Source organism: Natrix helvetica (genome assembly GCF_964273705.1).
Source record: "Natrix helvetica genome assembly, chromosome: 1".
Lineage (NCBI taxonomy): Eukaryota > Metazoa > Chordata > Lepidosauria > Squamata > Natricidae > Natrix > Natrix helvetica.
In genome coordinates, this window is record NC_138548.1 from 339,642,927 (window position 1) to 339,660,036 (window position 17,110).

General features: G+C 41.5%; 1 protein-coding gene and 1 long non-coding RNA gene across 2 annotated transcripts; one reads left to right on the plus strand and one right to left on the minus strand.

Moving 5' to 3' along the window:
* The first annotated feature begins 456 nt into the window (after positions 1-456).
* Positions 457-10,980, plus strand: LOC309383415 (uncharacterized protein). Its single transcript, XM_081935942.1, has 5 exons — positions 457-1,128; positions 1,951-2,065; positions 2,192-2,259; positions 5,786-5,921; positions 6,339-10,980. Exons 1-5 carry the CDS (start codon positions 628-630, stop codon positions 7,994-7,996), a joined length of 2,478 nt encoding a protein of 825 aa, XP_081792068.1. The 5' UTR covers positions 457-627; the 3' UTR covers positions 7,997-10,980.
* LOC309383429 lies at positions 1,014-5,262 on the minus strand. Its single transcript, XR_014173837.1, has 3 exons — positions 5,003-5,262; positions 1,896-1,975; positions 1,014-1,150 (listed from the first exon to the last, which is right to left on the minus strand). It is a non-coding gene; the product is annotated as an uncharacterized lncRNA (long non-coding RNA).
* Positions 10,981-17,110: the final 6,130 nt, after the last annotated feature.

Sequence of the window (17,110 nt, forward strand, 5' to 3'; positions counted from 1 at the left end):
CCTACATTCTCACTCTGTGCTGGATGACGCGAAACTCGGCTTGGAGCCTCTTGCAACTCAGTTTGTTTGAGGAAGGTAGTGATCCACGTCATCGTGTTAAGCTGTGTGCATTTAATCCTTTATATTTCATAGGAACTGAACCCCTGGATTTGATTGACCTGTTTGTGCTTAGGACACATAGTGTGACCCTGCCCCCTTGTGTAAAGGAAGAAAGAGAAATGGAGCAGGGTCAAAGGATTGGCACCTCATTTTTTGTGAACTGAATTTTCATGCTTTGTGAACTGGCTCTGGGTTTTTGAATGTTGTGTGAACCCTGCATAAAGGTAAATAGGGAGCTATATTTTTAAAATGCAAGTCTTTCCCTTTGAGTAAAAAGAAATTTAAATTATCCAAAATGTCATATGCACTGAATCTTCTTGCTGGAAGTCACCACTTTACAGAACAGAAAAATGCTTCCTTCTATGGGGATGAGTGTCGATAAATGGTCCAATCTACTACCTTAGATTTATATTTTTCTTCTATAAGAAAATTGCAAAATGGAGTCCATTTGTTGATCTTCATGTAGAGAAAAAATGATCCCTTTGGCAAAGAGGGCTTAATGGCTTTTTCTGGTATTCCCATGGCTAAATGAACATTGCTAGGAATGAAAAAGCATTTGGAGATAGACTGGTTTCATTGCACCCATTTGGAATTGTGTTACAGGACAGAGAGAGAATGGCTGGCCTTCCTTTAGCAAGTGGGGGAACTGGAAAAGAACCTCCCGGTGCCCAGTCTGGAATCTGTGGGGAGATCTGGGCAAGAACTGAGAAGATGCTGGAAGAAGGAGCCATCATTTCACAAGTTCAGGCTTTGAAATTCAGGAGCGTCCAATATCAGGAGGATGAGGGTCCCCGAGGACTTTGTAGTCAACTCCACTACTTTTGTAGTCAATGGTTGAGACCAGAAAAGCACACAAAAGCGCAGATGCTGGACCTGGTTGTTCTGGAGCAGTTCCTGGCCCTTCTGCCCCTGCAGATGGAGAGCTGGGTGCGGGAGTGTGGAGCAGAGACCAGCTCCCAGGCGGTGGCCCTGGTGGAAGGCTTCCTCCTGAGCCAGGCGGAGGAGAAGAAGGAGCAGGTTGAGTTGCAGGTGAGAGGACTTTTTCTTGGGCCTGAATATAATGTTCAAAAATTTTGTATCAGTTTTTGGTAGTTTTATTAAGTTTATTAAGATATGAAATTCAAAAAAATGAAAATAGTAGGAAAGGGGAGAAGGGCAGGGAAAGAAGAGTATGGTAAAGGGGAAAAAGGAAAATCATTGAAAATCTGAATCTTTTTAGCACAGTCGAATAAAATGGTAACATTCCAGGTTCAATGTTTTACATTTACATACTTAATATGTACTAGCTAATTCTGTATAACAACAAACTTATGTAATCAGCAAAACCCGATCAAAGTTTCATTTTTTTCGATCTAAAGAACAAAATGCAGCAGTGGTTCCAAAGTGGAAGCAAGTTGGCTTGGTCTTTTCTTTAAGTAAAGCAGTTAATTTTTCCATCTCTTCCATCAGTTTTCCCAGCGACTTTTCCATTGTGGCTATTAAAATATCCGTCCTCTTTGCAAAGAGCATCCTTGCTGCTCTCAACATATATAACAGCAATGTTCGAGATTGTTTTTCCATCTCTTTGTCTATTAAACCTAAAAGAAAAGTCTCTGGTTTGATTTTCATGCCCACTTTGAGAATCTTCTGCAGTAAAATATAAATCTTACCCCAGTATTTCTTTGCTTTGTCACAAGTCCAGCAGAGATGGTAAAAAGTTCCTTTTTTACATTTACATTTCAAACGTGTATTTGAAATTCCTTTGTGATTTGAAAAATCTTTGGCAGTTTATCAAGTGTTTAAGTAGAGATACACACCACTTCATGATGTGTAATGTCCATTAATTCTTTTTTTCCTGGATCCTATTTCAAGTCCTTCGCAATGGAGATCAGAGATCCTGAGAAAAAGAGGCATTTGTCAAATCTCCCTCAAGAACTGTCTTTGAGGGGGATCCCGCAGGAAGATCCAATTCAGGACAACTCAGGAGGTAATATAAGGTCTTTCCACTCCTTTGATCAATCCTAACTTTCTCATCCTCTTTCTGGGTCCTCTCTATAGCATGCTTCCTCCCATTTTATTAATTATGCCTGTTGAAATTCTGTCTCTCTCACAGGAAAGAATAGAAGGAAGGCGACTCTTTGTTTAGGGGGAGCGGAAACCGTGATTGAATCTCCAACTCAGGTATGAGAAGAACTTTGATTTACTAGATTTCTATTTTTTCCCTCAGGAAATCAGCTGTTTTACATATTATAGGTAGTCCTTGACTTAGGACCACAATTGAGCATACAATTTTTGTTGTTAAGAGACACATTTGTTAAGTGAACTTTGCCCCATTTTACGACCTTTCTTGCCACAGGTGTTAAGTGAACCACTGAAGTTGGAAATATGGTTAAGTGGCTTCCCTAAGGACTTTGCTTGTCAGAGGTTCACAAAAGGTGATCACCTGATCCAGGGACCCTGCAACTGTCATAAATGTGAGTCAGTTTGATCATGTGGCCATGGGGATGCTGGAACAGTCGTAGGTGTGAAAAATGGGCATAAGTCATTTTTGTCACTGTCGTTGTAAATCCCTAAAAACTGTTATAAGTTGAGGAGTATCTGTACTGTCTCCTGCCATTTTCCCCTTTTCTTTTGGTTGGAGATTCTTTTTAGGATTTTTTTTAAGGCTAGTACTTTAGAAACAAAACTCTTTTTGCTAATTATTCCCCTAACCTTTCAATAAATAATGTTTTACAGAATTCTTTATACTAGCCATGATGTCTGCAGCTTGTCCTATGAAAAACTGTACAAAAGAGATGGTTTGCGTCCATCGTACAAATGGATTGCTTGGCATTAAATTCACAGATTCTCTGGATAAACATTTAAAGTAAACAATGGGGACAGAGAATTAATTGATACAGAACATTTCTGTCCCCAGCAATCTAAAATTAATAGATTAATATAGTGCATATAACATATATTTTTGTGGGGGTAAGAATATCAACCTTTCTGTCAAGCAAAATCAGGCATTTAATCATGAGTGCCATACAATCTGCAATCAAACAGGTGGTAAGAAAGTAGGGGATGTCAGACACAACACAGGTTATGTAGACAGTAAACATAGGGTCAGTCAAAATGGATGCAAATATGTACACCAATGCACAGAGATTGAGGGATAAACAGTGTGAATTAGAAATTTAAGTAAATGAGGGCAAATATGATATTGTTGCCATTACGGAAACTTGGTGAGATGAAACCCACAAATGAAACATACAGCTAGAGGGATTTAAATTATTTTAAAAAAAATAGACCAAATGAAAGAGGTAGTAGAGTTGCACTATATATAAAAATACTTCTCTGCTGAAATAGAGCACAACAATGCTGAAAATTGCCTTTAATGCATTTGGGTCAATGGGGGGGGGGGGATAACATTGCTATAGGCCACCCAACCAGAGTAAATAGATGAACTTTTTGCTAGTCAGTTAACTAAGGTATGTAGGAAGCACATCACAATAGTAATGGTGGATTTTAACTACTCTGACATCCTGGGAGACAAACTCTGCACCAAGTGGAAGGCAAACAGGTTCCTGATAAACCTATCAGACAACTTTGTTTCCAAAAAAGTAGAGAAGGGAGTCAACCAGATTGGTTTTAATTCTCACTAATAGTGATGAAATGATAGAAGGTGTTGAAGATACAGGAATCTTGTGGGGGAGTGATAATGCAATACTGGAATTCCACATTATGAAAGCACAAGCAACAGAACAGAGTCTTGGACTTTAAAGGAGCTAATTTCAATAAACCTAGAGATAGTTTGGGAATGATTCCATGGATGAGAATCTTCAAGGGGAAAACAACTCAAGAAGCTTGGGAAATTTTGAAAAGTGAGATTATAAAAGCCCAGTCTAGCACAACACCAATAAAGAAGAAAAATAAAAGCTCTCAAAAGAAATCAGCATGTTTGCATAAAGAACTTCGATAAATTGAAAGACAAAAAGGACAAGTTAAAAAAAAGGTAAAGGGCACATAACTAAGACAGAATATCAGCAAATAGCCCAAGCCTGCAAAGATGAAGTGAGGAAAGCTAATGAACTATGGCTTATGACAAAAAAGCTTCTTTCAACATGTTAAAAACTAAAAAAAAGGTCAAGGAAACAATTGATTCATTGGTGGGACAAAGTGGCAAGAAGATGACAAGGGACAGGGAGAAAGCAGAACTACTTAGCTCGTGTTTTTCATCTGCCTTTACATAAAGGAAAAAACCAGTTAAACTTATCAAGCACTACAAAAAACAGAGTAGGAACACAAGTTAAAAAAGGTAAGTCAGTACTTGTCCACCCTAGATGGGAAGACCAATAAAGCTGATTAGGGGACTGGAGCTAAAGCATATTAAGACCGGTTGCTGGAATTGAGTATGTCTAGTTTACTGAAAAGAAGGACTAGGGGAGACATGACAGCAGTGTTCCAATATCTCAGGGGCTGCCACAAAGAAGAGGGAGTCAAGCTGTTTCCCAAAGCACCTGAGGGCAGGACAAGAAGCAATGGGTGGAAACTTGGATAGCCATTTGTCTGAAATGGTATAGAATTTTCTGCCTAAGCAGGAGGTTGGAGTAGAAGACTTCCAAGGTCCCTTCTAACTAAATTATTGTATCCTATTTTATCCCACCCTACCCTACCCTAAATGGTGTCCCTTTTTTGTAATTATTTGAGTTGAATTTGTGCTAGGAGCCTCAAAAATATTTAAATATTCAAACTAGGAAATTTCCATTTTTGAAATGTTTCATTTACAATAATTAATAAAAAAATACATGGTTAATAGTTAAGATTATTCAAATCCCAGGACAGCCAAAATAAAGAAACATCTCCAAGTAAAAAGTGTTCTGAAAGAACAACTAACCAAGGCTCTATTAGCTTAAAAAGCAAAATTTAATCTTCTGACTTGTGCCTGGATTTGGAGGCCAAACAATCCAGCTTTGCACAGGCTAAGAATTGTCTTCAATGGAAAACATTCTCCATTTTCTTATTTACTGTCCAGCCAATGGCTCAGACTACTAGCAGCTTCCTTGCAATCTGAGGAGGAGCAGAGTCTCTGGGTATTAATGGAACACCACACAGACCCCTGGTTGAGCTCTCCCAGCACTTTCATGAAGGTGTTGAGGATGAACAGGATTGCTCCTTCTTAAGACAGCAGAAGCCATTTCATAAAATACTTTCCTTCTTTAAAGGTAGGAAGAGTTTAAAGGCCTTCAGTTACCTCAGAGAATCAATTGGCAGGTGGGCCTTGGAAAACCCACCAATCAGGGACACTACCCAAGGAAGGGTTAGTGTCACTGATTGGTGAGTTTTCCGAGGCCCACCTGCCAGTTGATTCTCTCAATTCACTGAGGACCATTTGATTGTGGATGGATGGCTTAATAGATCCAGAATGAAGAGTATTTTGATGAGGGCTGGCTGCCTGTTTGGTAGACCAGTTGGTCCAGAAGAAAACAAGACTTATTTAACCTGAATGGCACTGAAAGTCCTATAGAATCATTCAGGTTGATAAAACCTGCCTAAAATCTTTCTTTAGTCAAATACTTTTTGTTCTGTCAATTTTGTCATCTAAACCACAGATCCTTACTGAGCATAGCCAGTTATCTTAATGTCTATGTTTGCTATATAAAATTCTCAATAATAGGAAAGATCCTGCAGTTCTTCCTTGATCTGTTCTATATTTTTCCCCTTTCAGGAGGTTCTTCTGCCCTTTGAGGAGGTGGCTGTTTATTTCTCCGAGGAGGAGTGGTCTCAGCTGGATCCCCACCAAAAAGCTCTGCATTGGGAAGTCATGCTGGAGAATTATAAGAATGTGGCCTCTCTTGGTAAGGGTTTCCCATTCTCCCTCAGAGAATTCAGGGAGACATTTTGTAGTTAGATGCCATTAACTAATTCTTATGAAAATATTTATAAATTGATATCTTCAGAGGGAGTAGGGAAAATTCTGTTTTTCTACTGCTCCTAGGAAGGAAATAGGTCTATGGCATTTTGCTTAGATATATCCTATCTAATTTATATTTCTATTTAAACATTTTATGACAAAGTAATTCCTTGGTTTGAGGTAATGCCAAACTTCTTCACACAGATTTCAACTATTTTTGCCCAGATGCTTCCATATCAGTCCTATCAAGACTTGCCATTCAGGTTTTTTGACTTAAATGTCTTTTCCAAGGTTTTATGCCCTATCAACAGAGATATAATAATTTCGCTAACCTTTCTCCCACTTTCATTTCTCTTTCCCTTTGAAGATGAGAATGAGAATAAAGACTCTGCAGAACCAATCAAAGTGTTCAGAAAAGGAGATGTAATAGAGAAACCTGCCATTCAAACAGAATTCCAAAGGCAGGAGAGAAACCTGTCAAATAACTGGAATAAGGAAAGATCATCTCCTTCGATTGTTGCTCAGATGCAGGACTTTATTGATCAACAAGAAAACCTGAACAACAAATATATTGAGAAAGGTGTAAGACTCTTCAAAGACACATTAGATGTGAATGGACCCTGTCCATCACAAGCCAAAGGCGGAGCTAATATAGGCAAAGACAAAGGAAAAAAATTCAGTTGGATGTTCACACTTTCTCAAGAAAATGTGTCTCTTGAGTCACAGAAAAGTTTTCACATGGGAGAGAAGACAAATAAATGCAATGAAGATGGAAACAAGACTGTTAATAAAAGGACATCCACAATGGAGAAGCCATATAAATGTATGGAGTGTGGAAAGAGCTTCAGAACAAGCAGTGCACTTACATCCCATCAAAGGATCCACACAGGGGAGAAGCCATATAAATGCATGGAGTGTGAAAAGGGCTTTAGAACAAGCAATGAACTTACATCCCATCAAAGGATCCACACAGGGGAGAAGCCATATAAATGCATGAAGTGTGGAAAGGGCTTTAGAAGGCGCAGTAATCTGACATCCCATCAAAGGATCCACACAGATGAGAAACCATATAAATGCATGGAGTGTGGAAAGAGCTTCAGAACAAGCACTCTTACATGCCATCAAAGGATCCACACAGGCGAGAAGCCTTATAAATGCATGGAGTGTGGAAAGGGCTTCAAGACAAGCAGTGAACTTGCATGCCATCAAAGGATCCACACAGGCGAGAAGCCTTATAAATGCATGGAGTGTGGAAAGGGCTTCAAGACAAGCAGTGAACTTGCATGCCATCAAAGGATCCACACAGGCGAGAAGCCGTATAAATGCATGGAGTGTGGAAAGGGCTGCAGAACAAGCAGTGCACTTACATGCCATCAAAGAATCCACACAGGGAAGAAGCCATATAAATGCATGGAGTGTGGAAAGGTCTTCCGAACAAGCAGTGACCTTACATGCCATCAAAGGATCCACACTGGGGAGAAGCCATATAAATGCATGGAGTGTGGAAAGGACTTCAGAACAAGCAGTGAACTTACACGACATCAAAGGATCCACACAGAGGAGAAGCCTTATAAATGCATGGAGTGTGGAAAGAGCTTCAGAACAAACAAGGAACTTACATCCCATCAAAAGATCCACACAGGGGAGAAGCCATATAAGTGCATGGAGTGTGGAAAGGGCTTCAGAACAAGCAAAGATCTTACATCTCATCAAAGGATCCACACAGGGGAGAAGCCATATAAATGCGTGGAGTGTGGAAAGGATTTCAGAACAAGCAAGGATCTTACAATTCATCAAAGGATTCACACGGGGGAAAAGCCATATAAATGCACAGAGTGTGGAAAGGGCTTTAGTCAAAAGAGTAACCTTATTACTCATCAACGGATCCACACAGGGGAGAAGCCATATAAATGCATGGAGTGTGGAAAGGAACTCAGCACACCCCATAGTCTTATTTCGCATAACACGTTTCATGTACTGGAGAATCCCCAAACAATGATTAATTTGGATGGGAATGTATGCTAATTGTTGATTTCATGGATTCTATGTATGGATTTACAATTTACAGACTGAACTCTGGAAAGGGTTTTTTCTGCGTTTCACCCATCTGACAGCCAGAGAAAGATGAATTTAGTAATGAAAAAAGAAACAATGGACGCTTGTCATTATAGTTATGATTTTGACTTTTTAGAAATGTATCTGTATATACAATATATAGGAGTGTCAGATTGGTGGCTCTTGAGCCAGTTGTGTCACGTGCAGGATACCCCCACCCCAGCCCCCGCGAATAAGGAAACTTGCAATGCGTCACGTACAGCACCAGAAAACCAAAAACAAACTTGCCGCTACACTGACTGCCAAAATGACCGGATCTTGTTTGGCCATGAAGAGTGAACTGGGTTTAAACTCCATGTGCAGCTTTGGGCACTTAGATATCTCTCTACACCAGGGATGTCAAACTCTATTTCATTGAGGGCCGTATCAGGTTTGTCTTTTACCTCAGGGGGCCAGGATGGATGTCACTTGTGTCAATCGCTGATGTGGCTTGAGCCCTCTGCCAATGAAAATGGGCTCCTGAGCTCCGTTTTTGGCTGTGACAGCCTCCTGAAACCCTCTGCCAATGAAAATGGAGCTCAGGACAGTCGCACATGGCCCTTACATGCTCCCTTTTTGACTGCGACAGCCTCCTGCAACTCTCTGCCCACGAAAATGGAGCTTGCAAGGGCCGTGTTCCTCCTGAACATGTGGCCCTCCTGAGCTCCTTTTTTGCTGGCAAAGGCAACGCAGGTCGGTCTTTTGTTATATGCAGGGTGGATCCATGGGCCAGTTCTAAGCATGCCCGGGCCTTGATTTTGACACCTCTGCTCTATGCTTTTGGTGTCTATATTCAAAGAAACATGCAGTTCTTTGGCTGCCCCAAAAACGTTGGTGCCTCTGTCTGAACTAATGTTTTTAAAGGGCCTCAGATAGCAATAAAACACCTGAGGGCCTTTATGAAGCTAGAAGTGTCCATACTCAATAACTTCAATGTGGACAGCTCTAATGGTCATACAGATGAACAAGGCTGCCCACCTCTCACTGTTTGCTTCACACTCTCTAGTGTGATGTGTGGTCATACACCAGGAGCCCAAGAAATCAAGACCAATATTAATGAAAGGAGGATTTGTGCTGAGTCTGTCGGCTGGAAGATCAACCACATTTTTTCTTTGTAATCTACCATGCAGCTTATGACAAGTAATACACCCAAAGACTACCTACTCGCACCTCTTTTAGCTCCAACTATCCACAAACCAGAGGTTCTTATAGCTTCTTCTATACATAGTCATCCTTGATGTTTGACTTGATGGTGAAAGTGCAGCACAAACAAAGAAGCAATGTGATGATTGCCAGGAGGGTTTTTCTCTTTTTCTTCCTTAAGGCAGCCACCTACTCCCAAAAGACCATTTTGCTTGAGAAACAGGTCAGGTTTCCTCAGGGAGCTCTCTCTAGGGATAAGTCTTTAGTTTAGCATACAGTGAATTTCTTGGGATAGGTTTCAGACTGCACAGCGTACAGAGTTTTGCCCATAACAAATCCAATGTGACATTGTGTTTTAGTATCTATTGTTTTTAAGTAAGTAACAGCAGCTATTGCTGTTATAGAGACATCAGAAAATATACAGAGCTTTTGGCTTTGTATCTCTCTAAAGCAGGTTTATCAAGCTCAATTTATTGAGGGCCTCATCAGCATTATGGTTGCTCTCCAGTTGCATGTAAGATTATGATGACTCAGTGCCAGGTGGGCATGGCTGGGTAGGCATGGCTGGGTGGTCGCAGTCAGATCATCGGGACTAGGTGAGCATGAGTGACTCGACATGGCTGGCTGGACGCTGCTCACTGGGCTCAGCTGACTTGGGATAGGAGAAAGTTTGCAGGAAGCAGTTTCCTCTGAGTCCAACTTCTGCCTTAAGAGATCTCTGGAGAGGAAGAGGGAATGGGGGGGGGGGTTATGTTCTGTCCCCACTGCACCTTAGTCTGTGTGCAGCTCGACAGGCAGCTAAACCCACCTATCCTCCAATAAAGCAGACCGTTTGTGTAGATCTGAATGCTTTATTGAAAGAACAGGTTATGGTGAAACGGGGGGAAATAGGTATACATACAATGAGAACAAATACAAGATAGAGAGCATTAAGTTACTGTTAAACATAAGGAATAAATACAAGCTATTTATTTTTTAAAAAAAATATTTTATTGAACAGTTTTTTTAAAAAAAAGTGAAAAAGAAAAAAATATTTTTTGCAATTTCCTTCTCTCGAACATTTCCATCTTGTTATGCATCAATCTAAATCTCACCAACGATGCTCTGGGTTTGTCCTTGGATGACCATGTTCCACAGGTTAAGGTGGGTTCTGCCTTCTCCAAATTTTGAGGGAAATGGAGTCTGGCTTCTCTGTGTGCACTTGGTTTAAGAGTGTGGTTATGTTCTAGTCATGTATTATACTCGTGTATTAAACTCTTTAGCTGCTTTAAAATGTATTAACACATGAAGATATTTGGAAGGATTTGGAGGGGGCATATTTCAGGATTTGAGAGCAGGTGCAGGAACAGGATAGGTCTAATCTAAGGAAGAGAAGGATTAGGAATGACATAACAGAAGCCTTTCAATACTGAGGCGCTGCCACGGATAAGAAGAGGTCAATCTATTCTCCAAAGAACCAACGGCAGCATAAGAAATAATGGAGAAAAACCTATCCAAGAGATACCGGTATAAATTACCAGGACCTTATGGATTACATCTCAGAGTTCTGAAAGAGCTGGCAGATGTTATCTCAGAACTATTGTACCATATCTTTAAAAAATCTGGAGCACTGGGGAACTGCCAGAGGATTGGAAAAGAGCCAATGTGGTTCCCATCTTCAAAAAAAAGTGGGAAGGAGAACAGGCCCAAGAAATTACGGACCAAACAGTGTAACACCAATATCTGGGAAGATGCTGGAAATAATAAAAGAAAAACCAGATCTGTGAAAATCTATAAACAAATAAATTTAAAACTAGTAGTTAACAAAGGTAGACCATAACCTACTACTAGATAAAATAGAAGAATGTGGGTTGGACAGCATCACCACCAGATGGATTCGTAACTGGCTGACCAACTGCACTCAACGTGTAGTCCTCAATGGAACTGCATCTACATGGAGGGAGGTATGCAGTGGAGTACCCCAAGGCTCTGTTTTAGGCCCAGTACTCTTCAACATCTTCATCAATGATTTGGATGAGGGAATAAATGAGGAACTCATCAAATTTGCAGATGACATCAAGCTGGCAGGAATAGCCAACACTCCAGAAGATAGGCTTAAGATACAGAAGGATCTTGACAAACTTGAACATTGGGCATTATCTAATAAAATGAAATTTAATGGTGAAAATAGTAAGGTTCTACATTTAGGCAACAAAAACGAAATGCACAGGTACAGTATAGGTGGTACCTTGCTCAACAGTAGTAACTGTGAAAGGGATCTTGGACACATGGAGTTTGAAATCCGTGGTATATACATTCATTTTTTTTTATTGTTTAGAAATGAGCTTCCTGTTCCCCAACTGTCATTTTCCCCCAGTTAGTCATAGCTCTCAGAGGGATGCAAAGACATTTAACAGATGCTGCTTCACTAAGCTAAAGAGGAAAATATCAAAAAAAAAATAGTCAAATTGCATTATTTGGAAGAATTGTGATCCTCCATAGTAGTTAAATGTGCATCCCTAGTGTAGAACTGACCTGAGTCAGCCGGTATCTATGCAGAAACATTGAACATTATTCAGTCAAAGGCCTCATGATATGAGGGAATTCTCACATGCAGGTCAATGTGTTGAAAGCTGAAAGGACGAACAATTCCTCTCTCACAATGAATCTCGGTATCATTGCTCAGGCTGGTCCAGGTTAGAAAGGAGAGGGGAGGTTTAGCATTACCAAATTGGGAATTATACACATTAGCAGTAACAATAACATGGGTAAAAGATTGGATAGAGCTAGAGAATAAAAGAATTTTGACCTTAGAAGGCCATGATTTGCAAGCAGGTTGGCATACATTCCTATGGGATGATAAAAATAAAACTCACAAAAAATACTTTCAAAAACATTTAATTAGAAGAGCGTTATTGCAAAACTGGCTCAAAATAAAAAAAAATCCACTATGTGAAAATCCCGAATTGGCTATCAAAAGGACGATCCATCTAAATTTTATAGATATGAATAAAATGCTAAGAAATTTTAAAACAATTGAAGAATTGGCAGAACAAAACATGAAAGTTGACTGGCTAACCTACTTGCAAATCAAAACTAAACACAATAATGATACTAAAATATATGACATTGAAACAGAACCACACAAATTGGATAAAATAATTTATAGCTCGGATAGAAAGATGATAAGGAGAATATATAAATTTCTCCTGAAGCATAAAATGGAAGAGGAAATCGTGAAATAACAAATGATAAAATGGGCACAGAACTTTGGCTATAATATTGAATTAGATAAATGGGAAAAATTTTGGGGAACAAACTTAAAAATGACACAATCATTTGCATACAAGGCAAATCAGTACAAAATGTTTTACAGATGGCATCTAGCACCAACAAATTTAGCTAAAATCTCAACAAATACCTCCCCAAAATGCTGGAAATGTGAATCAATACATGGAACATACTACCACATATGGTGGACCTGTGAGGAGGCTAAAATTTTTTGGAAAAGGATCAAAAATAGATTGGAAACCTGAAATTTTTTTATTAGGATTAATGACTGTGAAATATAAAAAAGAAATTCAATATTTAATATTACATATAATTACGGCGGCAAGGATTGCCTTTGTCCAGAAATAAAAAAACAAATTAATTCCAAGCGAAGATGAAATAATAAAGGTTATGGACTGTGCTGAAATGGACAAATTAACAAAAGAAATCCAGTGAAAAGAAGAGACTACTACTAGATATGGGATAAATGGTATAGGTGGATGGAGGAAAGAAACAAGGATAAATGAAGGAAGACAACAAAGCCCAAAAATAGTAGTTAAGGAGAATTAACACATATATATGTGTCCAAGTGGTTTAAACTTACTAGAGGTAATCAGCCAATATAGCAGACAGAGGAGTAAGATAAGAGGGTTAAGAATGGTGAAATATAAATGAAATATAATAAAAGGGGAAACAATATAAGGTGAGTGATATCGATTGGCAGAAAGAACAGGAAGCTCCTGTTCATATTGTATTGTGTAAATGTGGTGTACGTCTAAGTTTTGTGTGTGTGTTTTTTACATGTTTGTAAATAAAATTTAAAACTAATTTTAAAAAAAATCAGTTGAGTGGTTTTGTTCTGGTCATGTATTATGCTCGTGTATTAAACTCTTTAGTTGATTTAAAAATGTATTAACATAAGATTTGTGGAAGGATTTGGAAGGAGCATATTTCAGGATTTGAGAGGCTCATTTTGGTTTGAAGCTCAGTTGTCAGTAATAATTCTGGGTCAACCTGGACAATAAAGAGACTGAAAAGAGCAGAGAGGTTAATTCAATTCTATTTTACCCTTCTTTTCTTTCCATCTACATTCTTTCTTGCAATTGTAGCTAAATCTCTTTTTTTCCTCACCTCCATATCCAGAGGAATCTCTTCAAACCATTGGAAAATCTTCAGGTCTTGTGATTGGAAGGTTTTTCTCTGTTTATTCGTGATCTGTGGCTTGATGAATCCCAGTATCTTTGCTCAGCCTGGTCCAGGTTCTTTCTTGCCTCTCAAAGGCATTTGTGGGTCATAGAGGTAATCCAGAAGGGATAAGACCTGTCACAAGACATAACAATCACCTAAAATAAGAAGAAAATTCTGCGTAGCATGGATGAATGAAGGAGATGCAAGGGAAGACAAGATAGAAAGTGGATAAGAGAAACAAGGAGATTACAAGATAGTCCAAGGGAGGATTGTAATTTAATTATATAATAACCAAGGAAATTTAATAGTTGAAAGTTGCAGTTATATTGAGAAGTTTACTCGGGTTTCAACCAAGATTTAAAAACTTTTCTGCCCCTTGTTCTTCTTCCCCAGTTTTCTTTTGTCCTGCTGTCTTGTTTTATGTCTCCCAGGTTTGTTTCACCTCCCTCCCTGAACACAGAGGAGTCACTTCTGATGAACTTCCTCTTCACCTTTATGCAGCCCAAGTTCTGATAAGAACCAGGTTGCAATTACCGTATTTTCCTGTGTATAAGAGGACTGGGTGTATAAGACGACCCTCTACTTTTCCTACTTTTGGGCTATACTCACTGTATAAGACTACCCCTCTTCCAAGGCACACCAAATAAAAATGGAAAAATATCAGATTTGATTTCAATATGGTAGCTTCTGACGGATTTATGCAGCCTAAGTTCTGATAAGAACCACGTTGCAATTAGCTAAAAAGTGGTGAGCAAGACCACCCAGGGAGTGTAGGAGAAACCCTAAATTCTGAATCATGCATACATCCCTCTCAAAGATGAAAGTTTCCTAGAATCATAAGGTCTGTTCTGTCCTCATTACATTTTACTCTGCATGCAGCTTGACATGCAGCTATATCCAACTATCCCCCAATAAAAGAGACCATGTGAGTAGATCTGGAGGTTTTATTAAAGGAGCAGGATGGGTGAAACTGGACAAATAGAAATACAAGTATTTGTGGGGTACACTAAGCAAGAGCCCAGATTTGGGGACAACACTGGCTAGCATTTCTACAAGCAGTTTCAAAGCAAATGCAAACAAACTTTTTCTCCTAGGCGCTGCTTGGAGTGTCCAAGCACGGGTTAACATCAGCTTGCTGCCCAAGGACTGAGTTCGAATTCTTGTAGCTCCGCCTCTTGCTCCCCTCAGAGGCTCAGTTTTAAAAACTCAGTCGCCCTACAGGACGCAATTTGGGGAGATCCAGTCCTTGAGCAGCAGACTGGACCCTCTGGTTAGTGTAGTTTGCTCCCTTTAAGTAAAAATTTTAAGTTTAGTTAGCTCCTAGATAGAGGTTTGTTATTTTTTTAGTATTTTCTTGTATTTTCTTGTATTTCGAGTTTTTTTGCCGTTTGAATTTCGCGCGCGAGCCAGGCTGCCTGGAGCGCGACTCGCTTCTCGCAGCGACGAGAGCGATCGCACCGGAGGGGGTTCGTTTGGCGGCTGCCGACGAACAACTGGGGAGCAGGTAGGAGGCTAGGACCCCAAAGGACAGCATTAGGCTGTAGCCTTTTCCCCCGGTGCCGCTCCAGGCGCGAAAACGCGAACGGCGGCCATTTTTATTTTAAAATTTTGGCGCTTTTTTTTTGCCGGGGCTTTTAGCCTCATCGCGTTGCCTGCGCTCTCTGCAGATCGCCGCAGTAGGGGTTGAAGAGGACCATCGCAGGGTCTCCTGACTGGGTCTCTTCCCTCCAGACCTACAAAGCGGCCGCAGGGGTTCTTTTGGTCATCTAGACCATTCACCCTTGCCTTCTTCAGCACGGATCTGCTGGCTTCCTGCCTCATCTCAGCCGGAGCCATTTTCCAGCCACCACTTGCCTGCAGCACGAGGTTCCCAGCGACGCAAGCCTCAGATTCTCCAGCACCTCAGCCATCGGGAAGGGTTCCCAACGCTATGGAGAAGCAAGTGGATCAGCAGGCTGGCCCACCAGCAGCTAAACGCAGCAGGACCAACCCTGCTGCTAAAGGTGAAGGGGTGGAATGCCCAGCTAAGGGGAAGGCTCCTAAAGCCAAGCAGCCTTCTAAGGAGGCAGAGGGCCCTGGAAAAACAGTTCCAGAAGGCCCTATCTGCCCAGCAGGCCCTTCCCCCAGCTCCTACTCCTGGGGAGGAAGGGATTCCTGTTCCATCTACCTCCAAGCAAGGGATTCCTCCCTCCCTTCCAGGGGAAAGGGAGGAATTTGATTTTTCCCCTAATCCTTCCAGGGCCTCTATGGGTTCCCCAGGCCATTCCCTGGAAGCAGATTCCCTTGATGAGGCAGACTCCCTGGCAGAGGAGGGTTCCTTCATTTATTCAGTAACTGGGCCAGATACCCCTCAGGCCCACGATCTTCCTTTGCCCAAAAGCATGCAGGAGGTGGTGGCAGAGGCCATCTCTCGGGGTATCACCGATGGGATGATGCAGCTGGCATCTAAGCTTCCCTTTGCCTCTGCTAATCCCAGTAAGGGAAAACCGGCTAGGGCACAGGGACCTCCAGCTAGGGAGGCCTCACCTGCCCCCTCGGGCATCAGTGAGGTTTCTGATTCAGAGGAGGTGGAGCGTGATGCTCCAGACCTCTCTGAGGATGAAAATCCCACACCAGAACCCCCCCCCTCTCTGGGTCTTTTCAACTCTTCCATGTTTCGGGCTATCCTGACTAAGGCCCGGGCTGCAGGACCCCAGATGGGCCTTCCAGCCCCCAGGCCCAAACCTGCCTCGGATCAGGCATCCATGGAGACCATCGGTCCCCAGGACCCAGGGGCAGGGCTTTTCAATGAGGTTTCTCCCCCCCTAGACTTGGTTCCAGCCCCTCAGCTGTTCCTCGACATTATCCAACGCCAATGGACCCAGCCTGGTTCCTTAGCAAACCCCAGTGGGAACGACAAGAGGTTATATACCATGGAAGAGCCTCTGGAGGAGCTCCTAAAGCTCCCCCAGGTTGATGACCCCATTACCTCCAATTCGGCTCTACCTGCTGAATTACTGGAGGGGCTCAAGGCAGAGGACAAAAGGGCTGAATCGTCTTCTATCAAGACGCATATGGCCACTGCTTGGGCCATGAGAGCATCTTCTGCTTCTTCCTACTTCGGAAGGGCAGCTCTCTTCTGGCTCCGCAAACTATTGTCCGGCCTACCGGCTGGGGACACTAAAATGAGACAGAACGTGAATAAGATCATAGCAGCCATAGAATACTCTGCTGATGCCTCACTTAGTGCCACCAAGTTTTCCTCCAGGGCATTAGCCGCCAATGTGACCTCACGTCGCCTACTGTGGCTCCGCCACTGGCAGGCAGATGTCAAGGCAAAGTGGAAGCTGGCTTCCACCCCCTTTAAGGGTGGGAAACTTTTTGGGGAGGCTTTGGATTCCTTTCTGATTGAATCCAAGGATAAACACAAGGTACTCCCAGCCATGACCAAGAAACCTGAACGCAAGGGCCAGCCCTTTCGTAGGG